Source organism: Podarcis melisellensis (genome assembly GCF_964234715.1).
Source record: "Podarcis melisellensis genome assembly, chromosome: 4".
NCBI lineage: Eukaryota > Metazoa > Chordata > Lepidosauria > Squamata > Lacertidae > Podarcis > Podarcis melisellensis.
This window is the reverse complement of record NC_138531.1, coordinates 37,516,563-37,537,855: the sequence shown is the minus strand read 5'-3', so window position 1 is coordinate 37,537,855 and position 21,293 is coordinate 37,516,563. Positions and strand designations below refer to the sequence as shown.

General features: G+C 40.6%; 1 protein-coding gene across 4 annotated transcripts in view; it reads right to left on the bottom strand.

Moving 5' to 3' along the window:
* Positions 1-21,293, bottom strand: part of SHROOM2 (shroom family member 2) — a 101,765-nt gene that overhangs the window by 24,474 nt on the left and 55,998 nt on the right. For 3 of the 4 annotated variants that reach the window (XM_081907511.1, XM_081907512.1, XM_081907514.1), the window contains exons 3-6: positions 12,494-12,598; positions 10,655-10,786; positions 6,157-8,815; positions 3,770-3,870 (exon numbers count right to left, since the gene is read on the bottom strand). In XM_081907511.1, coding sequence (XP_081763637.1) covers positions 3,770-3,870; positions 6,157-8,815; positions 10,655-10,786; positions 12,494-12,598 — 2,997 coding nt within the window. The remainder of the gene's footprint in view (positions 1-3,769; positions 3,871-6,156; positions 8,816-10,654; positions 10,787-12,493; positions 12,599-21,293) is intronic. The other variant, XM_081907513.1, reaches the window with a different exon arrangement.

Here is a 21,293-nt window from a genome sequence, read left to right as displayed (position 1 = left end):
GCTCATATTTGTGGCACAAATAAACATTCTGTGTATCTTTAAAAACAAAGCAAAAAAGATGGTTTGCAATAACCTTCGGGGCTACAAACCATTCTTAGCCATTCACCAGAAAGAAAGGGATGTGCAAGCAGTTCAGTGCCACCAGATATATGTCTTGATGAAAGCATGGTGTGTGAACAGGGTCAGAAACGATGCACAAGCTTGTTCCTCATAAGAAGAGCCCTGGTGGATCACACCAAAGGCCTGTGCGGTCCAGCATGCTCTTTCCTACAGTAGCCAACCAGTTGCCAATGGGATGCTGAGCAGAGAACATGAGGGCAACAAACACTCTCCTCTGGAAAGCATCCCAACGTGGTCTAGGAAGTCACTTCATTGAAGCCTGGGTTTCTAGGTTGCAACCTTAGTCACAAATTGTATGGACATACACCACACAATGTAATTTTATGTTTTATGAAAGAAAATTATTTACTTATATGTTTACTTATAAAGCATTCTGGCAAATCTGCCTAACCAGCATTCTTAAGTCATGAGGATAGTCAGAAATGGTAAAAGTAAAAAAGCAGGTTAAGAAGTGGCCACCTTGTGTGCCCTTCATATATTTTCTATTGCACAGCTTGATAAATTTCTTCTAACTATTCACACATTGGGTAAGATAAGTTACCCTGCATTATTTACTTGGCAACATGAAAAATGGGGGTGGGTGGGAGAAGATATTATTATTATTATTTAAATTAAGGACTGAAATATTCCATCTGGAGAAGAGGAATTCCTAGCCTGGAGAAGAGGAGGTTAAGGGGTGATATGATAGCCATGTTCAAATATATAAAAGGATGTCACATATAGGAGGGAGAAAGGTTGTTTTCTGCTGCTCCAGAGAAGCGGACACGGAGCAATGGATCCAAACTACAAGAAAGGAGATTCCACCTAAACATTAGGAAGAACTTCCTGACAGTAAGACTCGATGGCCCTTGTGGTCTCTTCCAACTCTATGATTCTATGATTCCATCTCTCAGTTTGGCAGTGCAATTTTGAAGTTTAAGAATACAGACTTGCAACAACTTTTAATCCATATAAGATAAATGAAATCTTATTATTAATGAAGTTGCAATAAGTTTTATTTTTATTTAACTTAAAAACTTGTAAATAAAGCAGATCATAGTTCTTGCTCTTGCAAACTGGGTCATATGACCTTGGCCACAGGCATGACCACAACTCAGGTCACCTCTGCTACTTTGTATGGAGAGGGTTATGATAGCATAAACCAGAAACATGTTATAAATGTACACCCTTTTAGTGACTTCTTTGACTAGTCTGAGCCCAACTGATAATCTTTCTCTCCAAGAACTTCACCAATACATATATGCACAAACTTGCCACCTCGCTGCTGCAACCTGCCTGTGGCAGCATGGCAGGGCTGCACAACAAACTAGATTTTTTTTCTCAGAAGCCAGAGAGATTTCCATGCTTTGCATTAATCACAGTGTAAATATAACAAAACAAATAACACCGCTGGTTCCAGGACTCTTATGTCATATAAATTAACGATTTGTAGCTTACTGATAAAAAGGTAAATGTAAACATAAAATATCCATGTTCCTTCGAAGTCTGTTAATATTTCATAGACTGAGAGCTTTTTGTTTCCCATGCACACTTCCAGATTACAATGGACAAGTTCCAATCTAGCATGTCAATACCACTTTTCTACAGATGAACTAAAAATGTCCTTCAAATGTTGGCCAAATACAGAAAAAAATTAGCTTTGTTTCTTTTTAAAAAAATGTACATGTTAAAGTGACTTCAGTATGTGTAGAAATTTCATTATATTAAAGTAGGTAGACTTCAGTCTTGTATATTTAAGCCCCACTTCTAAAAAAATACTGTGAACAAGCTACATATTTTTTCAACTAGGTGGTCACTAAACAGTTACATGCCATATCTGAAGAACAGTTACATGCCATATCTGAAGAAGTGTGCATGCACACGAAAGCTCATACCAAGAACTGACTGAGTTGGTCTTTAAGGTGCTACTGGAAGGAATTTTTTTTGTTTTGACTATGGCAGACCAACACGGCTACCTATCTGTAACTGGAACTATGCCAAATGTTGAAAGAAAGCTTGATTTTAGAAGATTTGGTGTTTCTCTTTTAGGCTCACTGAAGTGGGTGTGGAAGCAGTAAAAGGAGTCCTACACTAAACAACTAAGAACACCAATGTCCCATATGTATTTTATCAATGGCTATTATTATTAAATTTATTACCCATCCTTCAGCAGCCGCAGCCGGGATGGGTTTAAAACAGAGTACTGTACAGCCAAAGGAATGGGTTTATTAAAAAATAAAACTTATAATAAAGTACTACATGAGAATGTTAAACGTGCAACCCATTTCAGGTTTTTAAAAATATGCTTTCAGTGCACATGTATGCATATATAGAAGGTCCCTGAAAAATACCTTGACGTCCATTATATCCCATGTTTTTTTGTGTCTGGTCACAGCTTCCTCAGTTTGCTGCTTTGTTTCTTTCATGCAGCGGATACAACTACGTCAAACAGACCTGAGCTAGGAATAGGTGAGTACGTCAGTTTTGGTTTCTTTCAGTTTTTCATTCTTCCAGTATATCCAAGTATGCAGCCATGCTCTGAGGGCACACTTCCAATACCAAATCTGCCTATGCTTCCTATTTTGCTCCAACATACTGTGGTGGCCATAATGCCATAGCGAAGAGCAGCAAAACACTTTTGTGCACTTATGTGTGCTAACAATGACAAAAATGGAGCCACTTTCCAAGGGCTGTGACAACAGTTCTCAAACTCGTCTCCCTGGAATAACCTACTTTTAGTCTTCTCAGATAGCAACAATTAGCTAAAATGCACACACACACACAAATCTCCAAGCCTCCCAAGCAATTTCTGTCCTGTCCATCAACAGGACATAGTCCTGTATGCGAAGGGATCAAGTGACACAAGGCTGCCCATGCCAATGTTTTAAGCCAAAATGAATAACGTGACCCAGTAAAGAAAACACAAACAATCAGGCACCTCCTCTTATGAATGAACTATCCATTGTTCCATTCTTAAAAGCACTTTCGCTGAAAGCACTTAATGCATTCCCCAGAAATACAATTCAGTGCCAAACCTACATTGGCTATAAAGTACATTCTACACGTTTCACTCTCTCCCCCAAGGCATGGTCTGGAGGCACGAGGCTATCACCTTGCTGAATCTAAGTAGGTCTCAGTCTGGTCAATGCCTAGAAACCTCCTGAGGATCACCAACACACTACCAAGGATTCCATGATTGAAAAAGGTGAGATATAAACAAACAAAACATGTGATAAAAGAGTTAACACTCCCCCAGGAATAGTATGTGAGAGGCTCAAAGGCACCTACAAGCAATCCTAACCACGTCTATTCATAAATTAGTCCTGTTGAATTCCATAGGATTTATTGCCAGATAAATGGGATTAGGAATGCAGCCTGAAGTCTTATGTGGATGTAAACAGCTCTAACATATATGCAAGAAATATCTGAGAATTACCTCTGTAGTATTACTATACTCTTAACAGAAATTGCATATTTAATAGTGATTTTCTTTTTCCTTGAGAAATAAAGGCATATCACGTAGATGAAGAATATTAAAAGCAAAAACAAAAAGACTATTAAAAGCAAGTTCTTTTAATAGTTTCAACTCCTGCTGGATAAAATTAAGCTAACCATATTCTGCAGTATATGCCAATAAGCCCTGCACACAGAAACACATAAAACTGCTTACCTTAAATCGCAGCTCCTTTCACCAGATCTTGCTGGAGAGCACGTAAGATGTTCGTCTTCCGTTTTATTTTCTGCATGTCTCCTTGCTTCAGCTGATGCTTCCTGAAAAAAGGTTTTATAACATAGTAAAGCACCAAATCATCAAGTTTCAGTCTGCAGAAAAATATATTATTACACACCCCTTCATTTGTGGGTTTGTTTAGAGTCCATAATGTATCCACTCTTATGCTGATTTGGCTTAAAGCACAATAGTATATTCCATGCAACCTCTCAGTTGGCTTTACAATCCTTGTACTCAAGTTACTAATTCATCTGACTGCTCTAGAAAGGAACAACTTTTTTTCACTTTGGCAAAAACTTGCTACTTGCAAGCATTTTAGGACTCTCAAGAACTGTTTGCGTGCACAAATGGGTGTGTTTTGGCACTTGCACACAGGAAATATATATATATATATATATATATATATATATATATATATATATATATATATGAATGGCATCTCTTTTAAAAGTAGTTAAGACATGGAGCTTTTAGAACTTAATTATCTTTAAAATGCTAAATAATTAAACTTGCAAAAGATGGGTGTACAAGACACCTTGTACAAGAAAGCTATTGGCAGCTGCACGTATCTGTGCGCTTACAGCTTCCACACAGAACATACCAAAGGTCTACTGTCCACAGCTACATCCTATGCTACAACTACATCTGCTCCAAGACAGATCCAGAATAAAAAATGACACCATCACCTGTCACCTAGTTCCCAGCTAAACACATTCCCATTATCCTCATTAATGAGCTACAGTCCATTCCAGATACTTCCCTCTCAAAGGCCTGGAATGGTATGTCCTTGTCCACAGACAGCTTTCTCAGCCAATCTAAACCAGCTACTAATCAGCAACAGTAGACCATATATGAACACTCACAAACAAGGAGTAGACCCTGAAACCAACCCAGGTATCAAGCTGTCTCTATATCTGAAAGGTTCTCTGTTGAACTGATGAGCAGGTCTGAGGAGCCTAACAGGAAACAGCTTTATTAAAGGACTATGTACAACAGGCTTTCTGTCCTTTAGTGCTTTCTCACTTTGCTTCCAGCCCTGCTTCCTGCTTGGGCCTACCCAACTAAAGTAGACATGGGAGGTGCCCTTAAAGGTACACTCCCTCACCATATCCATCCTGGCAACACTATTGCTGGTCCTAAAAATATCAGCTATGCAACATCAGCTGCTTGTTCACCTGTCCGTGTTCTAGGTATATGCTGTCATCTGCTGTCCAAAGGAACAAAGTTAGACCACTGGTACATAGTTAGACTACTGGCCCATACAGCCCAGTATTGCTGACGCTGCCTTGCTTGTTCAGAATCCGCTGTTTAATAATTTAATTGTGCAACCCCAATTTGTTGTATTACTGGAGGAGAAGAAGTTCTCACATTATGCATAATCTTATATACCTCTGTCATTACTGTCATTACTCAGTCATAGTTTTCCTGGACTAAAAAGTCACAAACTCTTTAGCTTTTCCTTGCAGGAAAGGTGCACTGACTCCTTGATTGTTATGGTTGCCCTTATCCGCAGCTTTTTCAGTTCTGCAATACCCTTTCTAAGACAGACTGCCCAGAACTATACACCATATTCTAAAAATGGTCATGCATAATGGACATAAATTGTCTCTACTATGGAATTTTCACTGCTACTGCAATTGTTTTCATTAAGTTATACACCATTTACAGTTAAATTAGGCCTGCCAGTTCATTGTCTATGAAGTAAGGTCATGTCTGTTCCAATTTGCCCAAGATTACATACTTAACATTGAGTTTCATGTGCCATTTTGTTGCCCAAAAGCAAAGCTTAGAGAAATTCTTTTGGGCCTATTTAATTTGCCTGACACTTTACCGTCCTGAATAATTTGGAGTCATCGTGTCTACCGCAATGCTCACCCTTGACTCCAGATCATTTATTAATGAATTAAATAGTACCAATCAAAATACAGGTCCTTGAAGGATCCTGCTGCTCACTTTCCCCTATTGGAAGTACTGTCCATTTATCCCTACCCTTTGGTTCCTGTTCTGTGACCAGTTATAGACTAGCAAGATGATCTGTCCTCTTACTCCAAGACTGATATTAATCAGAAACCTTTGGTGAGGAATTCTGTGAAAAAGTATATAACGCCTATCAATATAATTCCTGTTTGGCTGGTAAGCCAAACTGATATTTGTAGACCCTTCGGTATGTTTGTAAGAGTACAGCAGGCTGTAAAATAAAATGAAAATGAAAAGCAATCATGAATCTCCTAGATTACTGTCAGTTGGTCCTGTTAATCTCTTGGTCTTAAACATTTTGTTCTCTCCAAGGCAAAACATTTAAGGGTAGGAATAAAATCGCCCTTTACCTGTTTGTAGAAATCTGTGGAAGGGGATGACCTGGACCGTTCATGCGTATATGGAGATTTCTCAAGCTGCTCATGGCCAGCATCAAGGATGTTGTCAGCTGAATGGTATCTTCCCGAGTTCCGAGTTTCTATAGGTTTCCTCTGCTCCTTCCATGATGCCTGGTATTCTGCGAAAGTTTCCAACCTAGGAGATTGTCCAGATTTTGCTTTGCGGCCACTGTAATGGACACTTTCTTTGGGTCTACTGCGTGCACCAACCATATTCTCAACTCCAAAAGAAGCCGACCTCATCCTCCTTTCATACCATGTCCCCTCAATCTCACCTTCATAAGAATTGGTATGAGGATCATTAGGAGTCTGTACTTCTGGCCGACCATAAGGTGCATGTCTTTGTGAAGATTTTTGGTAGGCAGGCTTGCTTGTTTCTTCAAAGAACTTCCACCTATCTGCAAAAGAACCCAAAGCTTCCTCAGAAGTAGTTGGACGACGGCGTGGCCGGTAGTCATCATCTGACACCCCCACTTCATTTATCTTCTCAGGCTCAGAATAAGATTTCAATTTTTGTTCCGTTGTGAACCTCTTCCTAGCTCCAATGCGAGAAACGTGGTGAATGTTACTACCAGGTGAAGTCTGTTTAGAAGACTGCCTAGCCCCAAGAAAGCCTGCCTCGTCTTCAGAGACAAGAGCCAGTGGAGAAGAGTTATAATTATTTGTCTTCCGGTCTGGAAGATAATCCGCAGAACTGGGCTCCAGGTCCCTTCGCTGGAAAGAGGTGGCCTTCAAGACCCTGGCCTGGGCCTCTTTCAGATTGTCTTTGTATACATTAGTAAAAGAACTTTCTGATGAGGAGTTTATCTTTTCTGCTGAATCGGGTTTCCAGTTCTCAGCATACTCTTCGGTCTCACTTGACCCCGTTAAGACAGCTGTGCTTTTGCTTTTCTGCAACTTTGCTCTTTTCATCTGGATCTCGTTTCTCAGTGTGGTAGCAAAACGATCACTCCTTCGTGTGTTTTTGCCCAGGTTAGCATCAAATGCAGGCTGCTTAGTAATCTCCGCTTCGGCAGCAGGATCAGCCTGGCTTTTCCCTTCCTGAGCTAAAGAGTGCAACATTGGGGTCTTCTGAGGAGAAATTTTGTAGCTCTCTTCTTGACTCCACTTGAAATCTTTTGCGGGAGCTTTACTGGTGGACACTAAGGCACATTCCCGCCCATATTCCCGCTCACAGTAACTATCATGGTTCTCCTCAAAGTTCTTGGCTTGCACTGGCTTTTCAGGGAAACTTACCTTTCTAGATTCTTCCATTACAATTGTTCTAACATCCTCTCCTTTATTAACTATGTAATGGCTGCTCTTTTCACATACATCTAGAGAAGGCTCAACAGGCTGCTGAGGTAGACAGTATTTGGGACTTTGGATCATTGTAGTCATAGCAGGACTCTCCTGTGGTCCAGAGGAAGCGTGGTTCCCTATGCCAGTATTCCGACATTCATCTTTGAGTAGTGGTCTCGAGTTTCCCTGAACAGGCTGTTTCACTGTCACACAGTAATAGCGGCTTAGCCCTGTGTTGTCCATTTTCTCCTCAGCACTCACGTCAGAAGAAGTGGCAGCAGAAGCAGTACTATCAAGTATCCTGGCGTGGTTTGGATGACAGCTACGTTTGTCAGTGGGCCTTTCTTGAATGCCAGCATAAGTGGAGAGGTGCCGTTGCTCTTTAGGTGATGCAGAGACTTTTGCGTTGCGAAAGAAAGTGCTTTCGTCACTGTACTGGCGCTGGTGATGGTGGCCATAAGTGGACTGTGCAAATCGAACGTCCGTGCTGGACAGAGATGATTGCAACCTGCTGAAATTTCCTATGATGTTGTTGTTGACCCTGTCCCCGGCAGAAGACAAACCACAATCCAGACTGAGATCAGCTCTGTAGACTGGTTTGCTGCTCTGCCTCCCTTCGGAGGCCCTGTCGACTGCTCTGGCATCTCTCTTTTGTTGCTCTACAGTTTCAGCACTCCAGTCACTCTTGGCTTGCAGCCTGTGCTGGACGTCAAAGTGCTGGGTGCTCTGAATACCCTCTGAATAAGGAGCAGCATGGGCTCTCTCGTGACTTTTGGTGGCAGCAAAGCTATCACTACGAAGAGGTGGTGGTGGTGGTGGAGGGGAGGGTGACTTTTTCTTCTCTGGGACATACCACACAGGCCCAAAATTTGATCTTCCGGACCCAGAATACTTTGAATCAGAATGATCTTCCAGCCGGGGGCTCCTGTTGTTTTCATACTGTGGCCCTTGAGGTGCAAAGCAGGTAGTTTTCTCATCTAATCCTCCATTATCACTTAGAAATGAGGCAGCCTTGCTATTTCCTGATTTTGGGGTTTCCCAGTGACCCACCTTGTACCCGGCATTCTCAACTGAGGCAGCATCTGCACTGGTCAACGTGTGGTCAGGTGTGCTAGAGCTAGTAGAGAAAGAGCCGTAGGCAGAATCCCTTTTGCTGGGATTCCCCAGGTGGTCAATACTACTGTTGGACTTTGCAGAAGACATCTGTCCATACTGATACACCTGGGGTGTGTGATCCCAGCTGTCCATGCTTCCAGCAGAACTGAACTGGTCTGAGGTGCGATGGAGATTTGACTGGTCCCATGAGCTTGACAGATCATGGGAAGAGGAGCTGTAGCAAAATATGGAAAGGGCTCTCGTCAATATAGCACCAACAAAACCCATACTCTCTTTTGGTAGAAACAGCCATACTAGATACGATTACAAAAATGCAAACATTATAAAATCAAAATGCGAATATTATAAAATCAAAGTACACCGTTTCTGTACTTTACATATGCTGCTGCCCTTTCCCCCACCCCTATTTTTAATAATACATCTGCTGTTAAATATGCATTCTGCCTTATAGATGTATATGAGACAAGCAGAAAATAAGTTATCAGACTCTTGTTTTTCACAAGGTTTGAATTGTGGAATTTATTCCATCGTGAGTATTTTGACACTGCTGCTTATTGTGTATTGCTTATGTGCTTGTTGTATAGAATCACAGAATGTAAGAGTTGGGAAATATTATGTTATGTGTTTGCATTTTGGTGTTTTTGCCACTGAGCTGTAAACTGTCCTGTGACCTTTTGATGAAGGGGCGTGTGTGTGTGTGTGTATACACACACTGTATATATACTAGTATAATCTGCATAGCGTATGAGTCCAACAGAATGCCCAGTGGAGTCTCCATTGCCCCAGGCCCTAACAGGGAACCCTTGGCATGGGCTTAGTGATCTCTCCACATTTATCTCCCTACTCCCAGGTTGTCCCTAAGGAAAGTCAAAACAAGTAGAAGTTCCCACGCAGCCAGGACCCATCCGTGAATATAAAGTCCATGACAGGTTTTCATTCTACTTTATAATACGTGTCAATGAGAGCATTTGAAGAGTATATAACAAAAGCATTTTTAAAAATAAAATGAAATCTGTGATTAGGCACAGAGGAAACTGTTTCTGAAGCCATCCAGCATACTGGACAACAAGATCTATAGAACCATGGGGCGGGTTAAGTGTTCAAAACAACTAAGAAAGCAGCTTTATTTTAAATGTTTGAATTTGTATTATTAACATAAGCAGTAAATGGTAGCAAATGTCTAAAGGCCACTTAATGCTCTTCTTTTTAAAAGTAAACATAGCATGAAACATTTAAGATTACATTACTTAGTACTCCAATAAAACTGAATCAAGTTCCACTTTAGGGCCATGAATGGCAAGTATACTTTTCCCAGTTTTGTTTTTTTGGTAAATTAAAAGTCTGCATATTCTGAGACATGTTTTACATGCCACCAAAACAAAGAAGCAAATGGAATGCAAGGTCTGTGGCTAAAGGAATGCTTTGTGAGAGCTTGTAACCAGATCATGGTATACCTGGATTACAGAGAGACATTTTACCACCTGAACTAAGATGTAATTTTTTTTTATCCCCAAAATAGTTCTCATACAACTCATTACTGAGAAACATTCAGCGACTGAACAGGCGACGATGTGCCCTACCCAATTCTTTTTAATTGCTACATAGCAAGCAGAGATGTAATTAGAGAAAGCAATTGCAAGACAATTCTTTAGGCATACACAGAGTGTGTTTTCCTCTTAAATAATTGCTTTGTTATAGGAGATTTGGTTTCTTACTCCTTCCATTGCGTTTTAGTACTTTTAAGGGGCTTTTACACACCTGAAAACTGACGCCTGAAGAAAGGCCGAGAGAAAAGAAAAGAAAACCTGCCAGAAGAACCTGTAGTTCACTCTATTTACTTAGCTGCATAATGGAAAATACCCTGCAGACTAAGGGCCATCAAGCCCTTGTTATATCTAAGTTCCCTCATTACACAACTCGCTTCGTGCACAAAGACAAACTTAACATAAAACCGTGCATTGCTGGCCATTTTAAGATAAGGAACAAACCGAGGCAAGCAATTATTTTCTTACCGTTGGAGCTGGATGCATGTTAATTTTAAACAGGAACTCACCTTGCATGATACCGAGAGTGCCAGGAAGCACAGGGATTGGTTGAGGAGAGTCGTGACGTGGCTGTCTCAGGGTGACTCTCCGTGAATTTGGTTGCATGCCAGGAGTGGGGCCTGCAGGCTAGATCATTCTTTCTGGAACGAGAAAGGAAAAACATAGGCATTTACTGCATATATTTTTTAAGCAATCAACCTCAGACCTAATTAAGAAACACAGTAAGTAGGCTCAGGTTACAGAGCAGTGTCTGCTGCTCTAGGAAATCACCTTTGAAAAGAATCCAGGTGCTTTTTTTTTTTTAAAGCAGCAATTGAAATACAGACAGTGAGTCAAAGCCTGGAATGTTTCACCTACTGTATCTATGAAATCCCTTATAATATAGACGCATACCGTCTATAACAATTAAGTCTTGTATAATTGCATGGAAGTACAAACTGAGGAACTTTGTGTTTGAGCAACTCTCATTTTTAAAACCAGAGTAGGTGTGGTTCAGTGACAATGGCTAGGAACTCTGATCCAGATTCAAATACCTGTTCATTAAGAGAGAAAACATAATGTAAAAAAACCCAGAGGGTGCTCCCCACATTTCTCAGTAGTGCTGCAAGCCCAGTTTTGCCAGTCAACTGGCGCAAAAGCTTCCTGGGCTATCAAGCATAGCCTACCATCCAATTCAGAGGACAGCATCACGGACAAGCACCTTAGGAGGTCGATACACCAGCAGGGGCCTGAAGCCAACCATCCCACCTTGCTCCTGCTTACTGCTGTTGCCTGCTTGCTACACCCCTTTTCAAGCATGCAAAAAGTGACAATAGTCTAGAGAAGGAGCCCCTGTCCTCTCCTTGTGAGCCAAAGTAGAGAGTAGGCTCACAGGGAGTAGCCAAGCAAATGGCTAGTGGTGACAGCGACAGGGAGTTCTTCAATGGCATCTTGCCCAATGGCCTCCTAAAAACCTGGGAGTCAACAGTGTTCCACCAGTTTTAGGCACTTGGTTGCAAAGCTTTGTTGGGCATGTAGAAGGAGGAGAGGCTGGGAGGGAGGTTCAAGACCAGCTACCTGCTCTGGTCACTTGACAGTTCTGTTGTGAAATCTGTCACAAAGGACCATGGGGCCTGTTTTCACATGGTGGTTGTCTCTCAACCCATGTCCATAAAGAAGCCAGCATCAGAATCCAATATGCTGAAGCAACAGTTGTCTATTTTAGCTAAATGGCTTGAAGGCTAATTGCTTCAGGGGTTCACACAGCTTGGCATGTGTGGGAACCAACACTGTAGCAGTTGCATGAGGTTGAATAGCCTGTGTGGACATGCTATTCTGTAAGAGCAATGCCATTTCTAAAAAAACCATGTCCAAGTCCTTCATAAATCCAACTTCCCACACAATGCTGACAACTTAATGCTATCATGGAGTTCTGCACATGCAAATCTAATCCCACAAATTCAATGATAATTGTTGTGGCTGTCTCCACAGTTAGCTGATGAATCATGCAATTGTCTAGTTTAAAAACAGTAGCCTCACAGTGGAATCCCATGCATGTCTATTTAGAAGCCCCTTTGAAATTCAATGGAACTTACTTTCTGAGAAGTGATAATTGGTAGGATGGCAGTTTAACCACAAACTGTTTATTTGTTTGTTGTTTGCTTGATATATATGCATGGAACCAGAATGGTTTGGACAAAATGTGAATGAAACATGAGACTACAGAACGACTACATGGCCAGATGCTTATCATGGAGAAATGGAAGTGGGAATGGAGGATTTCAGAATGGATTCCTGGATTACTGAGAAGGGTTTTTCTATTAGGAGAAGGGATAGGGAATGCTGTCTTTGTGAAACCAACACCATACCTCATGGAGCTTCTCAAGATCTTCGTAAGATAGCTCCTGGCCACATGAACATCACTTTCAGACGGCATTTTCTGTGTTACAATATCCACCACCAAATTCATCTTCCTGAGCCGTCAGGGAAGCAGAGGAGGAACACAGTAGACCAAAAATTCTCAGACTTTTCCATAGTGAGTCTCACCCCACATTAGAAAGAAAAGAAAAAAGCAAGCTGACTGACAGTCCTTGCTCTCATTCCGTGATTGTGAGCAAGGAAAGACAGAGAACATGGTCATGCCAGTCTGCAGAGGAACACTAGAGTAGCATAAAGCCCACTAGAAAGAGAAATTTGCCTAAACCCATTTGAAAACCATGGGGATAGAAACAAAGCAAAACAGAGAAGAGAGATTTGGGGGTTTGCTTCTTTCTGTGGATGAATTTTGGATTTTTTTTAAATAAAAAAACAACAACCCTACACTGCATGTTTCTGAAATACTATGTGAATGCTTTCGGTTTTGTTAATACATTGTTATAGGCTGCTATATAGGAGAGGATTGGTTTACATTATTGTATCATGCCAACATGCTAGTTACTGAGAAGAGCCGAATTGCAGTGCTGTTGCTTTTAAAATTGAAAAGACCCCTTCAATCATTGATTCCTCTTTGCATTTTAGACCACTATAAATAGGCTATCCAACACAGAAATTAATCCCAAATCCCTTGGTGCAAACAGAAAGAAGTCTGAAAAGAGAAAGAGCAAGATATTAACAACAATTATACTGCTAGAGTGAAATACTTTGCAGGCGACTAGAGTGGTTAGTATTTCCTACAATTCTGCTGTATTAACTGTAAGTGACAGAATGAGAGCACCTAAACCCAGAAAGAAACTCTGTTACTAACAGCAATAGTAATAACAGGCTTCCTTCGTGTTCCTAACCCTAAACAGATATGATACACCTATGAAGTTGTCAGAGAGAAGGAAAACTAAAGTTAAGATTTGAGGGGACAAGACAATGAAGGAAAATATTTCGGCGTATTTTTTACGCCGAGGAGATCACACTTAATAGCAAGTCTTCAAATTTTTACTGCATGAGGTTATCTTTATTAACACTTTCAGTGAAATCTATTTCTCCCCCCACCCTGCCCCAGTATTATAAGAGCTGAAACATAGCGGAGTCCTCTGACACAGAAAGCTAGAAGCTCAGTTCCTGACTACAGTTAAAGAGAGTGCCTTCAATATGGCATCTACACATGCATTTGTATAGTTATAAGCATTATTTGCATAATGTCCTGAAATGTATTATGCACATAAACGGAGTGAAACAAAATAAACAGGAATTACATACAGGTATTATATATTCTTGTCCCCTCAACAAACACGCAGACACACACATACACAATCCCACCAACCCACCAGCAATACTTGCAAATTTAATGACATACTACTACCAAAATAGAACTGGACAACAAATGTAACCAGTTGCTTTGCGGGATGACTTTCGAACCCACCCACTGGCCTCCTAAAACATGTTTCAGTTTTGAAAAATAAACAATAAACAGTCTTGAAAAATAAACAGTAAATAAAATAAACAATATCACAAAGAGAATTTATGAAGGTATGTCTTAAAACGTAAGTTGGTGAGGGTCAGCAATATATATATATATGTATGTGTGTGTGTGTGTGTGTGTGTATATATATATATATATATATATACACAGGGTGAGTCCGTGAATACAGAGTACACATGTTCCATGGGGCCTCTTTTAAAAGACTCACCCTGTAGATGTATGTACCTGGATATTTTAAATGGCAGGTGGTACACACACACAATGGAATATCTAATCTATCTATCTATCTATCTATCTATCTATCTATCTATCTATCTATCATCTATCTATCTATCATCTATCTATCATATCTATCTATCATCTATCTATCTATCTATCTATCTATCTATCTATCTATCATCTATCTATCATCTATCTATCTATCTATCTATCTATCTATCTATCTATCTATCTATCTATCATCTATCTATCTATCAATCATCTATCTATCTATCGATCTATCACGATATACTTATGTGACAATGTCGTTCTACAGATATTTTGTTTTTGAGAAAGTGGTCAATGTTTTGAACAATAAGTTTATGCTCCTTTCCCCTGAAATACATAGCTGTATGCTTGTATGTTATGTTTGTGCTCATATAGTATTGGATGATACTGACCTAAGTCATATTCAAAGTATTACTTAAATCTATTGATTTCATTGGGTTTACTCTGGTATGAATTAGTTGGACATCACCCACTGTATATCTGTGTATGTTTGTACTGTATTCAAAAGGTGGTGGTTGTTTTGTTTTTTTAAGCTCACACTTTGCAATGAGACCCAGCTAAAATCTAAAATATGTGCCACTGCTTTCAATGGGACTTAGAGTTGTGACTAAGCCTGGCATATGACAGCTGCCACTTAACATTTTTGCTAGGATATTTACCAATTCCAAGAGATTTGGTAACATTGCTGCTCAGATTTATTTTCATCTCACACAGCAGTTTCGTGCTGTGACACAAACTCAATATGAACTTACTGATGGGATGATAAATTTAGAAAAGAAAATACATGCTGACAAGGAACGAGAATTTTCAACTCATCGTTCTTTTATTCAAGAAAAGCATTCCCACCCTCTTTTTATAAGATGACAGCAATTGCTTGCTGTTCACATTTAGAGCAAAATTCCTCCCTCTACTGGCCACCTCCTCTGCAAAATCAGTACCACTTTGAAAAGAAAGAAATGCCAGCTAGAAAATGAGGAGATAAGAACAAATCAGTCTCTAAGTCTTTCTAGACTGAATTGTCTCTCTGCTGATCTAACTCCTCACTGATTCAGACAGAATTACATTATGATGCTCTTCCTGTATGGTAATTCCATACTGACAAAATCTGTTGCTTTTTATCTTCAAGCTACTACCCTGCATGCTCCTCACAATAACTGTCCCAAGTTTGGACGCATCACCATCAAGCATATACAGTGGTACCTCGGGTTACATACGCTTCAGGTTACAGACTCCGCTAACCCAGAAATAGTGTTCAGGTTAAGAACTTTGCTTCAGGATGAGAACAGAAATTGTGCTCCAGTGGTGCTGCAGCAGCAAGGGGCCCCATTAGCTAAAGTGGTGCTTCAGGTTAAGAACAGTTTCAGGTTAAGTATGGCCCTCCGGAACGAATTAAGTACTTAACCCGAGGTACCACTGTACCAACAAAAGTATTATTCTATGGTGCGTCTTAGGACCTTACCTGCTGCCAAGAAAACATGCAATTGAGGATTCAAAATAATCAACTGAAAATGCAGTGGTATTACAGCCACATATAACACATGAATGAAATGTGTTATCAAATAATTCCAGTTTTACACAGCACAGGTCTGCATTTTTTCGACTTCTGAAGTCTCAGGTAAAAAGTGGAACAATTTCCCACGGGATAAGATTCTTGGGATTCTTGATCTGGGAATTTTCCCAATCACCAACACTTATGCAATTTTATCAAGTTATTGTAACACAGTCTAGGCTGGTAAGAGATGACATTCATCATTATTATCCCTTCAAGAAACACTTCATGCTGCCTGTTCCTTTTAGCTGGTATACAGTGAAGAACTATTTGCTTCATCACACAACAACACCGCTGTACTTTCCTTAACTGTTCTAGGTACTTCATGAGCATTCTCTCCATAATCCTTTGAACAAAACCCCACGGAAAAAAGTCAGTACCACTGCTACCTGATTATACTGTAGATGGTAAGGCCCGTTTTGGGAAATAGCGGCCTGCCCAAAGTCACCCAGGAAACTGCTGAGATGGACCATGCTTGAGACTTCTGCCTCAAAGTTCTTGCTCTTAACCACCAAACAAATTCTGAAAGGAAATTCCTTTCTGATTCAGCTATATCTACTCTCCTCAATCAATAAGACTTCGGCCACCAATTTAATTACTCCAAATTAGCTGCTCCTTTTAATGCAACCACACACTGTTAGATCAATTATATTTTCACCATGGAAGTCAAGTTCTCTGCTAATTTGAAAACAAATATGAACTCCATGTACCTCCAGTCAAATTGAGGTCCTTAACTGATATCTAGTCCTGGAGACGAATACAGCCACTCAGGATATGTGTACTCTAACCAATATATTTGCTCCCCATCATCCCCCTTCTCCAGTGCTAGAAAAAATACCATGTCACATGAACTTATGGTGGCAAAAGTACTGGGAGAATTAACTGTGGAACAGCATCACAGATGCTTCTTTCCATCTCTGCTTAATTGAGTGCAAGAGCAAAACACAGCTAAGCGGCTATTGGTCTCTTAAATGTGTGTGCATTTTAGCAGCAACGGACCTGTAGCCTTACTGCTACAGATGGCAATAAAACACCTTGACAGATGGGCAGCCTACTGATGCCTCATGTTTGTCTTATTATGATACAAAAAGGAGATTCATAGCTGTGTTTATGGGATCAAGTTTACCCTTCTACTGAGAGTCCCCAAGAAAGATGTAATGTTTCATTGCTCTTACAGCAAGGTTTATCTTCCTCTGATTTAAGCCCAACACTTTGTTAGTTTAATTATTTGAATAGTTAGTTTAATTTTTTGAATTCTGTTTCTTGAAGATTTTCTTGGAAGATGAAGCTATAAACTATACTTTTCACTAAACCTCAGCTTCTTCCTAAAAAGGGAAGCTGAAGCAACATGACTGGGTTAGTACTCTGAGGAAACTGGTTGTCTCAGCCGCTTATAAGGCTTGTATCTCTTTAAGGATAGAATCATTTTTTCTATGTACTCCCCCTCCCCACTTTTGAAGCTAAACAGGACTAGCTAATGTGGTGCCCTCCAGGTGTTGATGGATGACAACTCCCATCATTCCTGATGCCTGACCGGATGGGCTGAGGCTCATGGGAGTTGTAGTCCATCAAGATCTGGAGGGCACTGCATTGGCAGCACTTGCACAGAACTATAGCATGGAGCTATAGCATCTCCCTGTAATAATTTAGTAGGTCACGTGGGTAAATAAAAAGGGTGCACTATCAACATAAAACCATATGGTGAACACCACACACCTGAACTGAACACCTGAACAAAATAGCAGACTAGGACCTGGGAGACCAGTTTTCTCATACCTACTAGACAATGAACCTCACTGGGTAACCTTGGGCCAGTCACAGTCTCTCAGTTTAACCTACCTCACAGGGTTGTTGTGAGGATAAAATGGAGGGAACTATATACACCACCTGGAGCTCCTTGGAGGAAAGGTAGGATATAAATGTAATTTATTATTATTATTATTATTATTATTATTATTATTATTATTATTATTATTAAAAATGCACGTGGAAATGTATCAGAACATTTGCACATAAGAACCGTACTGTGCAGAAGCTGCATGCTGATGCAGGCAGTCCCCATCAGTCTTAGAAACTCATGATATATATCATGGGCAGGCAAACTAAGGCCTGGGGACTGGATCCAGCCCAATCGCTTTCTAAATCCGGCCCGTGGACAGTCCGGGAATCAGCGCATTTTTACATGAGCAGAATGTGTGCTTTTGTATAAAATGCATCTCTGGGTTATTTGTGGGGAATAGGAATTCATTCATATATTTTTTTTCAAAATATAGTCTGGCTCACCACAAGGTCTGAGGGACAGGGGACCAGCCCCCTGCTGAAAAAGTTTGCTGATCCCTGATATATATGCTGGGCATCAAATGGTTCCTTAAACAAGGGTTTGCCGTTCCACACCAACGTTTTAAAGCAGTTTCCCTCTGTTTTAGCTATGCACATTTAAAAGGAAAACTGTTTCAAGAATAAATCTTTAATTCCTGCTTTAAATCACTGGCAGTATAGCAATTAGCAACAGCCTCCTGCCAGTTTCCCAGCTTATTGTTTTGCTTTAATCCCCTGAGTCTCTGTGGATGAGTCTCAGAACAGCAATGACTGGTTCACCATAAAAACAGTCTCTTTCCCCGAGTGATCTTGTATCAAGATAGCAGGGAGACTGACCTGCTTAAGGGACATTGGTATTCTGATTTCATAACGTAATCATTGTTCTATTTTATACAGGAAGCACCTGAAACATTACAACTAGCACGTTGGGTTAAGAGAATAGCAGGGAACCTAGAAAACTAACCGCGGGGAGTTTCTTCTGAACTCAATAGGCTTCAAACAAGTCAAACACACTCATTCCCCTTGCTACAAAGAGTTGCATAAGCTCATTTGTCAGGAAGATAAAATCATTTTTCATGCGGGAAGAAAAAACACACCAATGAATTGTTTGCTATAAACAAAAAACAAAAAAACCTCCTTCTAGAGTGATTTTATATCAAGAGATAAGACTGATGTTTACTCCCCTTAACTTGGAATCTAGTATCAATCCAGACATTTCCATTAAACAAATACCAAAAAATGAAGAGATAGCTAAAAAATAAAAATATTTATTCTCTTTTTGAGCATCTAAATATACAACAACAACAACAACAACAACAACAACAACAACAACCCACCCACCTGCGTGGCTAATAATTTACAACAGTTCCATGGAAAGTATTTATACTTACTTCCTTAACTCTCAGTCTTTCCCATGTGACTGTATCACAAGCATAGGTACATACCCTCTATCAGAACCTGAGACAGCCCATCTAAGATTTCCTAGATAAAAATATATGCCATGTTATAAAGTATTTTCCTCAGTGCATTTTCAAATATTGAATCCTTTGACTAAAGATTTACTCAGAGCTCCCATGAACATCTGTGCTAATCGCGCGTTGCTGACTTTGGGACTACCTTGTCAATGGAATAGTCCAAAAGACCTAACTCTGGAGGGGGGGGGGAGAGGTGTTTATAGATCTGATGCTCGATTATGCAAAAATACACTCAGAAATAAATTTATTTATTTTTTTACAAACGTACATCTTCAACAATAATGGTTACCGGAATACAAAATTCTCATTTTGCATGTCAGCAGAAAGAGGCTGACCTGTTATTTAAGAGAACCAAATCCCCAGAGGCTTCTAAACTGAGCCTGTCCCCTTCTTGCTTAATCTGTGTGCCGCCTGCAATTGAGCTTAGCGGATATAATTAGAATCACAAAGAAGCCTTATTACAGTATTAAAATAAGGGGCAGCAATGATTCTGATTAGTCATGCACACAATTCTGCTGAGCAATCCCTGGCTACTAGATTCAGGCCTGGGAAAACCGGGTTTTTCCGTAAAACCGTTCTTCATCACAAAAACTGGGTACGGATACCTGTGAAGCATCAGGATCAACTGAGCACATGTGTTCTGAAAAACCAGATAAACTAATATTAGAAAAAAATATATATACGTCTTTCCTTCCTCGTTCCTTTACTCTGGGACCACTGACCCAGACAAAATAATTTACAATGCCAGATGGGAAATCTGGATTCCTTGGACTGATTGTTCAGCAACAGCTGCTAGCTTAGTTGTTTGGTTCATAATTGCAACGTGACATCGCTGGGTGATCACAAACAATTCTGATGTGCTCTAGAAGGCCCATTAAAGGTTAGACAGCTAAAAAAACAAAACCCAAGCCTCTTTGTTCGCAGACTCTTATACCCTTTTGCATGTGAATGTATATTTCTTCCTCTATTAGGCCTACCAGCAGAGTCTTACATTCATTTTTATAGAGCATACTCCTTTAAGAGGGACTGTGCCAACTCAATTCAGTGCCTACACTCAGCTAAACTGGGATGGCAACAATGGACTGAGTCAAGAGTTAGATTGACACCAGTCCTTGGGGAGGGAGAATCATGTCCTATGTGGAAAACTCATCAGATAGAGGTAAGGTTTCTAAGCCATTTGCCCTATCGTCTGCGGAAGTAGGACTGCCCTGTTTGCATGGAGATGGGTTGTGTGCATAGTTCTAAAGAAATACTTTTTCAATAGTCTTTGGATCAACCCCCTTTTCGCCTTGACCCATCGTTCAGCCGGGATACTGAAGTCCAGCTCTGAGGGCTGGTTCTCTCACTGTGAGAAGTGAAGTTACAGGCAACCAGGCAGAGGGCCTTCTCGGCAGTGGCGTCCTCCCTTTGCAATTCCCTCCCACCAGAAGTCAAGAAGATAAGGAACTACACAACTTTTAGAAGAAATCTGAGGGTGGCCCTGTATCAGGAAATTTTTTAATGTTTGATGCTTTATAATGTTTTCATATGTGTTGGAAGCCACCCAGAGTGGCTGGGGCGACCCCGCCAGATGGGCGGAGTATAAATAATAATATTATAATTATTTGTACAAATGAGCAGTTCTACTGAGAACTCTGGGCCTGTATGTAATTTGTATGGATAATATGCAAGGAATACAGGAATTAGCTCCCATCTACTGATGCACATGGACATGGGTGACGCTGTGGGTTAAAACACAGAACCTAGGACTTGCCGATTAGAAGGTCGGTGGTTCGAATCCCCACGATGGGGTGAGCTCCCGTTGCTTGGTCCCTGCTCCTGCCAGCCTAGCAGTTCAAAAGCATGTCAAAGTGCAAGTAGATAAATAGGTTCCGCTCCACGGGAAGGTAAACGGCGTTTCCGTGCGCCGCTCTGGTTCACCAGAAGCGGCTCAGTCATGCTGACCACATGACCCGGAAGCTGTACACTGGCTCCTTCGGCCAATAAAGTGAGATGAGCGCCGCAACCCCAGAGTCGGCCACAACTGGACCTAATGGTCAAGGGTCCCTTTACCTTACTGATGCACATGGGGAGAATTACCCCCTCTCCACTTACTATTCACAGTTAGTTTATGTATTTTTCCTGATACATTACTTAGGAGCTATATA